Genomic DNA, 8,236 nt, shown 5'->3' with positions numbered 1-8,236 from the left:
TAGCATTCTTAGGAGTTTGAGCATGCTTATTGCAATCATTAACAACAATTTCATTCTTCATGCAAGCCTCTTTAAAAGGTTCATGATACTTATCAAAATTCTTCTTAGGCAATTCAAAATGAGAAGCAAAGGCTTTATAAAGATTTGCAGCAACTTGAGAGTCAAGACCATAAGTAGCACTCATATCTCAAAATTTATCAGTATCCATAAAAGCTTCAATGCATTCATAATCATAATTTATACCTGACTCTTCACCTTTGTTGTTCTCCCATCCTTCAGCGTTCTCCTCAATCCGATCAAGAAGATCCCACCTAGCTTCAACCTCCTTGCTTGTGAAAGATCCCTCCGAACATGCATCTAGTTAGTCCTTGTGATGTCCTGAAAGCCTCGCATAAAAATTGTTAACAATAACATTACGGGGGAGCTCATGAATGGGACATTTGAGCATTAGTGACTTCAATCTCCCCCACGCTTGAGAAATACTCTCTCCATCACGAGGATAAAAGTTATAAATATAATTCCTATCAATATGCACTTCATAAGGAGGATAAAATTTAGAGTAAAAGAGAGATACAATTTCCTCCCAACCAAGAGAATGACTATTCTTTAACAATTTATACCAATGCGCCGCTTTACCAGACAGTGAAACAGAGAATAGCTTCTTCCTCACTTCATCCATAGAGATACCTGCACACTTGAATAACCCGCATAATTCATGCAGAAACAGTAAATGATCTCCAGGATGGACAGTTCCATCCCATAGCGGTTATCAATAACACGTTCAATAATTTTCATGGGTATCTTGAAAGCAGTACTTGCAGTAGGTGGATTTAAAATATCACAAGCATCATTAGAGTTATCGCATATGGGAGATAAAGCATTATCAGAACAAATTTTCTTCCCTAAAGATGGGAAGCTAAAAAGATCACAGAAACTAGCTTCCCCAAGCTTAGACTTATCCATAGCATTAGCAGTGATTGCGTTCATACCAATAACATTGCTACTAGCATGCAAATGAGGTTCCATAGGTTCTTTATTTTTCGCATCACACAATTCATGTCTTAACTTAGGAAATAAATTAAAAAGCTCATAGTTGTTTTCCATTATGCCTTACTAGTGTAAAACAAGAAACAAAAAGATGCAATTGCAGGATCTAAAGGAAATAGCTTCGAGTACTTACAACGATGCCGGAAAATAGCTTAGTAGCCGAGATCCGGAGTATGAGTACCTTTTTACCTTTTCTCCCCGGCAATGGCGCCAGATGGTAGACAGTGTTGGGCCTCCAAGAGCAGATGTTTGTAGAACAGCAGCAAGTTTCCCTTAAGTGGATCACCCAAGGTTTATCGATCTCAGGGAGGAAGAGGTCAAAGATATCCCTCTCAAGCAACCCTGCAACCACAAAGCAAGAAGTCTCTTGTGTCCCCAACACACCTAATACACTTGTCAGATGTATAGGTGCACTAGTTCGGCAAAGAGATAGTGAGATGCAAGTAATATGGATGAGTATGAGTGGTAATAGCAATCTGAATAAAATATGGCAGCGAGTAAACATGCAACAAAACAGTAAACAAACGGAGATTCGATGCTTGGAAGCAAGGCCTAGGGATCCTGCTTTCACTAGTGGACACTCTCAACAATGATCACATAATAGGACTACTCTACACCCTCTTGTTGGATGATGAACACCACTAATTGTGTAGGATTACGCGAACCCTCAATGCCGGTGTGAACAAGCTCCACAATATTCGATATTCATATTTAAATAACCTTAGAGTGCAAGATAGATCAACACAACCAAACCAAGTACTAACATAGCATGCACACTGTTACCATCACACTATGAAAGGAGGAATAGATCACATCAATACCATCATAGTAATAGTTAACTTCATAATCTACAAGAGATCACAATCATAGCATATACCAAGTACTTCATGATGTACACACTGTCAACATTACATCATGGAGGAGGAATAGACTACTTTAATAACATCACTAGAGTAGCACATAGATGATATTCAACTAGATCACAAAGAGAGAGATGAACCACATAGCTACAGTGAGCCCTCGGCCAGGGGTGAATTACTCCCTCCTCATCATGGAGACAGCGATGGCGATGAAGATGGCGGTGGAGACGGCGGTGGAGATGACTCCGGGGGCAATTCCCCGTCCCGGCGGCATGCCGGAACAGAGACTTCTGTCCCCCGATTTGGAGTTTCGCGATGGCGGCGGCTCTGGATGGTTTTCTCTGGTTTCGTCGAACTGGGTCGAGGATTTAGGTCAGAGACGACTAAATAGGCGAAGAGGCGGAGTCGGAGGGGCCACGGGGGACCCACACACTAGGGGGGCGCGCCCCCCCCTTGGCCGCGCCGCCCTGTGGGGTGGGGCCCCCTGGCTTCCCTCTGGCCCTTCTTCGGTGCTCTGGAAGCTTCCGGGCAAAATAAGATATTGGGCGTTGATTTCGTCCGATTCCGAGAATATTTCCTTACTAGGATTTCTGAAACCAAAAACAGCAAAACAAAGAATCGGCCCTTCGGCATCTCGTCAATAGGTTAGTTCCGGAAAACGCATAAAAACGATATAAAGTGTGAATAAAACATGTAGGTATTGTCATAAAACAAGCATGGAACATCAGAAATTATAGATACGTTGAAGACGTATCAGTCCTCCGTATTATTGTACTCGTCCACTTTTTGTGTTTTAATATAAAGCTTCCAAGCCCTTCGGGGCTCTCCTGGTTCAAAAAAAAAAAAAAAAACTAGCAAGTGAGCAAGTAGTGACGACATCGATTCTCAAAAACAAAAAGTAATGACGCCATCGCACCTCTGTACACTTTTCTGCAACAGAAATTCAATGTAATTTTCTCTAAATTTTTCATATTTGTAGTAAAAAATATTAGTTCATAAAATCGATATCGCCATGTACATTTAAAATTCATCTCCAAATCTCTCTGCATTTTTAACGTGAATTTGTCACTCGGTTTCTTGATATACGATTTATGAAATCAGGTGAATTAATCATTTCAATTAAATATTATTTACTTTAGCCGAATCATTAAAAATTATGCAATATTTATTTATTTAGCAATCCTGAAATGAATGTAGAAAAAAACTGAAGCAAGGCCGTAATTAAACTTGAGCGGTTATTACTGCACGATTGTGACTGAAGCCGAAACTACCGCACCGGAGACCGGAGTGGGGAAAATATCCCTTTCCAGTTTCCCCTTCCGCGTCCGGTCCAAGTGCCCCACTCCGTCTTCCGCCACATGGCTCCGCCCGCCGCCACCGTCGCCGTCCTCGGCGACGACCTCATGCGGGAGGTCTTCATCCTCCTCCCCACCTCCACCGACCTCCTCCGCGCCGCGCTCGCCTGCAAGCCCTTCCTCCGCGCCGCCCGCAGCGCCGCCTTCCTCCGCCGCTTCCGCCGCCGCCACCCCTTCACCTGCCCGCTCCTCCTCGGCTGCCTCCTCCACGGCCCCACCGACCGCCGCCGCGCCACCGCTCCCCACCTGCTCCCGGCCCACCCCGACGCCGCCACGCGCCGCCTCATCGACGCCGCCGACTTCGCCTTCTCATTCCTCCCCCGCCGCGGCTGGCCCCAAGCCGCCGGCACCCCGTGGCAGCTCCTCGACTGCCGCAACGGCCGCGCCCTCCTGCTCAGCCGGGCTTCCAGGGCGCTCGCCGTCGCCGATCCGCTGACCCGGCGCTGGGTCCCGCTCCCCGCGATCCGCGGCCTAGGGTACGCCCTCGTCGCCGACGACGGCGACTCGTCGCTGTTCAAGGCGGTCTGCATTTCCCGACGCGTCGGAGCCCCAGGGCTGCGCGCCTTCCTCCTCTCCTCCGCCGACCTCCGCTGGGTCCAAGTCGCTGTCGCCGGCCTCGATGTGCAGCCCGATCTCGCCGGCTCCCGCGCGATGCAAGCCAACAGATCGCTCTACTGGAAGCTAGTGGGCGGGGAGCGCGTGGTGGCGTTCAACACGGACACCATGGAGTTCGCCGTGCTGGACCTCCCGCCTTTCTTGAAGGAGATCAGTTTCGACATCATTGAGAAGGGGGAGGACGGCGCGGGTGGGCTGTATCTGCTCACCATGCGCGGATTCTGCATTGAGGTTTGGGTCGGTGTGAAGGACGGCGCCGACGGTGGGCTGGCCTGGACGCTGGTGGAGAAGTCTGTCATGTTCCACAGGGCGATGGCCGAGATGCTTGGTTCCGAATTCTTGTATCAGAACAGGCTGGATGTCATCGGGGTGGTTGCCGGTGTTGTGTTCTTGCGCAATGGCGAATGTCTCTTCTCCATTGATCTCCAGACCATGAAGATGACCAGGGTGTCTCCCAAGGAGAATTGCCCATCGCATCTCATATATCCTTGCACGATAGCGTGGCCGCCTTCTTTCCTGAACCCTACTGAACAAGGTGCTTGATAAGATGGTAAGATGTTACTATATGCTAAATAAATCCCCCCCCCTGCAAATTTCATCAACATGTGCTTACAGAAACCCTTTGCTTTTACATAGAGAAAAAGAACCTGATGCTAGTTTTCTACTCCAAAACTTTCTTATTATTCTCTTCTTTGGTAAATTCTTCTGACACCACTGAATACTCTGAATTTGCTGCAGGGATGTGATGTTACATTTCAGCTTAACATGATAAGGTTGTGTGGCAGATGTGAGAGTTTATGAGGAAGACATTTCATCCATATGAATTTTGAGGGATGATTGCTGCGCACCTGCTCTAGTTGTGGTTAACTGTTTGGGCCTCGTATCATGTAATTACTTATGTTTGGAGTCTTAGTTGGTGTTATGTGCTGTTTAATTATGTTTATGGCCAGTCTTTTACCTGAGATATAATCTGAGGGATATGGTATTTAGCATGCTCTTGCGCATTCTATGCAGGAGCTTCATGTTGCTTATATCATTATATGGTGTCAATTTCTATGTCAGTTCAGCCCTGACCTGGCTCCTCACTTTTGGTGCTTATCTTACCGTTGCCTTGATGCATTTTTTGTTTGGGGTTTGGAGTGTGGCTCTGCTGATACTGATGCATGAATGCTGCATATTCTTACTTTGCTTCCAAAAACATGCACAATGAAGAAACTGAAACTGGAGAACTTTGCCTATTGTTACTAGTGCTGTTATTAAGGCAAAGTTTGATGATTTTTTTATCAGTTGGTTTTATTTACTTTTAAATTTACACAGGAGTAATTTTGAAACGTGTCATGATGACAGAAGAACTCGGTTAATATGAGTTGAACGTTTTGTAGGCAAAGATGCACTAAGAGACAGGTTATCATTGTGTTTCTATCATGTTCGCATAACTACAGTCAGAACTGGGGTTTGAAGTGTAGTTCTTCTGGTACAGCTGCATGCAAGTGTTACTGTGCATTCAAATTCCAAAGTCACGCGCAGGGAAGAAATGAAAGATGAATAACTAACTTGGCCTATGCCAGCGAGTGCTGATAATATAGCCAAAGCCTGATCATTTGGTCTTTCAATTGATGGCAGTTGCTTTTTATCCATTGTCTTACGAATTTTTCAGAGGCTCCCTGGATGGAGATAGTAGAATTAGGTTCTGGGGTTGTTTCTTCAGTTTCTCCGGGTTGGAGCCTTGGAGGTTCTGCACCTTTATGGGCATTTTGTGTGTGCACCTTTCAATCAGCCTAGCCAGTGTTATGTTCTGTCAAATTATGTCTATGTCCAGTCTGTTACTGGAGAATTTGGTATTTAGCATGCTTCTGCGAATGGTATGCAGGAGAGTTTCATGTTGATCTGTATATCGTGTCAATTTCTATGTCAGTTGATCTGTCTCATTACTTTTTGTTTTGGGACTTATATTACCGTTACCGTGATACAGTGTTCGTGTTTGGACTGTGGCTCAGCTGATACTGATCCATGAATGCTGGATATTCTTACTAGTACTTTGCTTCCGGAAACATGCACACTGAAGAACTTGGCCTAATGTCATTAAGTGCTGTTATTACGGCGAAGTTCAATAATAATTGTATAATCAGTTGTTGTTAGTGCCTTTGTTAGAGTACGTCATGGGCCTAGGTCCGTTAGTATTATGGTTTGCTTAGGAGTCAAGTAAACCTTAGCAGCTCTCTCTCTCCCTCTCAAATCCTAGCAGCCACATAACACTTGGTATCAGCTTTCCCGGGTTCGATCATGTCCAACCCTCCACCGAGTTCTTCCCACCCGCCGTCGCCGCACTCCGACGTCCCCGCCGTTCTCTCCCCGGCGGAGATCACCGCAGCCCTGCGCGATCTCACCACAGCTGTCCAGGATATCCGCCTCTTCCTAGCCGGTCCCTACGTGCCGCCGCCGGCGGCGCTGCTGCCATGGCAGCCGACGCACCAGGTGGCCTCCGCCGCGATCGCCGGGCCGCTGTAGCCGACGCTGCTGCTGTCGTCGCCGCCACCCGACGTCGGGCTGCTGCAGTCCCCGCTGCCGATGTCCACGATCTCCGGGCCGGGCCCTACCTCGGCGCCGGGGGTCCCTCTTCTCCAGCATCCGGCCGCCTTCTTCCCCACCGGGACGCTACAGCAGCAGCTGCCGCCGCCACCAACACCGCCGCTGCAGCTGCTATCTACACCGACGCTGTCCCTGCCGTTCGGTGGGCAGCTGCAACAGCAGCAGTAGCAGCTGTTGTCGCCACCAACACCGCAGCAGCGGCTGCTGCCGCCACCGACGCCGTCCTTGCCTTTCGGTGGTGTGGGAGCGCCCTTGGCCCCGGGCTGTACATCGACACCGCCCCGGATTCCCTTCCACCAGGTCCATTTCCCTCCGCCGTCGTCACCGCTTCCGGCTTGGATCGCTATCCTCCACGTGTCGGCGGCGGTGAGGCTGCAGGCTGCTGCGCGCGGCCTCCTAGTGCGTCGGCGTGTGCCAGAGATGCGTGATCTGCAGCTCCTCCAAGTTGCGCTTCGTTGCGCAACAGACCTCCATCTCGTCCGCTGCGTCGGGGATCTTGGGCATGCGGTTTCCCCCACGGGCGGCGGACATGTTGTTTTTCCCGCGGGCAGCGACCTCAAAGTCTGCGCCATCGACAGTCATCCGGCGGGGAGAAGGCATGGTGTCACCGACAGGAGCGCACCGCGTAGCACCACCGCATTCCGCCGCCGGCCACCACGCGGTCTCCTTTTGTTCCGTTGGTTTCCATGGGATCTAGGTGGCGGTGCAGGTCGGACGGGCGGATGGTGTCCACTTCATGTTCAGGGGTCAACAATAAAGCGTCCCAGTCTATTTCAGGTTGAGAGTAATAAAACAAGCCGAGATGTAAAAGGCTCGTTTTTAGGTGTTAGGGTTGTGTTGCGTCGAGTCATGGTTTGTTTAGGTTGCAGCTCGAGGACGAGCTGCATGTCCAGGTGGGGTGTAGTGTTAGAGTACGTCATGGGCCTGGGCCCGTTAGTATTATGGTTTGCTTAGGAGTCAAGTAAACCTTGCTTGGGAGTCAAGTAAACCTCTCTATATGTGGAGAGGAGATGTATCAATCTAATCAAGCAAGAATTAAGAAGGAAATCTCTTCCCTCTTGCCACCGGCCGTGGGCAAGGCCCCCGGCCGGCCCTCTCGCGCCCTCGCAGCTCTCTCTCTCCCTCTCAAACCCTAGCAGCCACATAACAGCCTTTTTCTCATCTCTTGACTGGAGAAATTTCGAGGTGCCTCAGGTTCTGAGCCTGTTTAAAATGCACTGTGATATCTAAGAGATAGGTAATCCTTGTATTTCTAATGTGTTGGCATAACTACAGTTGCGATTGGAGTTTCAAGTGTGGTTCCTCTTATACAGTTGTTGTGGTTCTGAGAATGACCGGAGGGTTAGACGGTTAGCTCGAGTTGGTGGCTGCCCCGCAACCCGGGTTCGAATCTCCTCAAACTCGGATTTGTGGCTCATTTAGCTTCTTCTATAATAATATGACCTGGGTGCTAGTGCCCATGGGTCTATTGGTGTTAGTTTTTCCTTTTTATCCCTTCTCTTAGGAAATTTGGGGGCATGCGGTGGGCTGCCTGCCTAAACCGGAACCCAGAAACCAAATCACGCCACTTAAATTCAAACGGAACCGAAGCATTCATCCATCCAGCACGCTATCAGTAGGAGCATGAGGAAGCTGCCGGCTGGCGTGGAGTCCATCAGGCCGAACGCGGCAGAGGAACAAAGGTACGAATTCCTATCGGATACCAGTTCATTACCCCCGAATCCAACTTTCTTCTTTCTTTACTTACTACTACTCCTACCTTTGTTTCCA

The 8,236-nt window shown here is 48.7% G+C and overlaps 1 protein-coding gene across 1 annotated transcript; it reads left to right on the top strand.

Annotated features, from left to right (window-relative positions):
• The first annotated feature begins 3,212 nt into the window (after positions 1-3,212).
• Positions 3,213-4,938, top strand: LOC127347840 (uncharacterized). Its single transcript, XM_051373989.2, has 2 exons — positions 3,213-4,427; positions 4,616-4,938. The coding sequence occupies exon 1, from the start codon at positions 3,266-3,268 to the stop codon at positions 4,418-4,420; it is 1,155 nt and encodes a 384-aa protein (XP_051229949.1). The 5' UTR covers positions 3,213-3,265; the 3' UTR covers positions 4,421-4,427; positions 4,616-4,938.
• The last annotated feature ends 3,298 nt before the right edge of the window (positions 4,939-8,236 follow it).

This window comes from Lolium perenne, chromosome 1, assembly GCF_019359855.2.
Source record: "Lolium perenne isolate Kyuss_39 chromosome 1, Kyuss_2.0, whole genome shotgun sequence".
Classification (NCBI taxonomy): domain Eukaryota; kingdom Viridiplantae; phylum Streptophyta; class Magnoliopsida; order Poales; family Poaceae; genus Lolium; species Lolium perenne.
The sequence above is the reverse complement of the archived record's forward strand: the minus strand, read 5'-3'. Positions and strand labels throughout refer to the sequence as shown.

Coding starts and splice junctions, on each gene's coding strand:
- LOC127347840 (XM_051373989.2), top strand. CDS start 3,266: ATGGCTCCGCCCGCCGCCACCGTCGCCGTCCTCGGCGACGACCTCATG.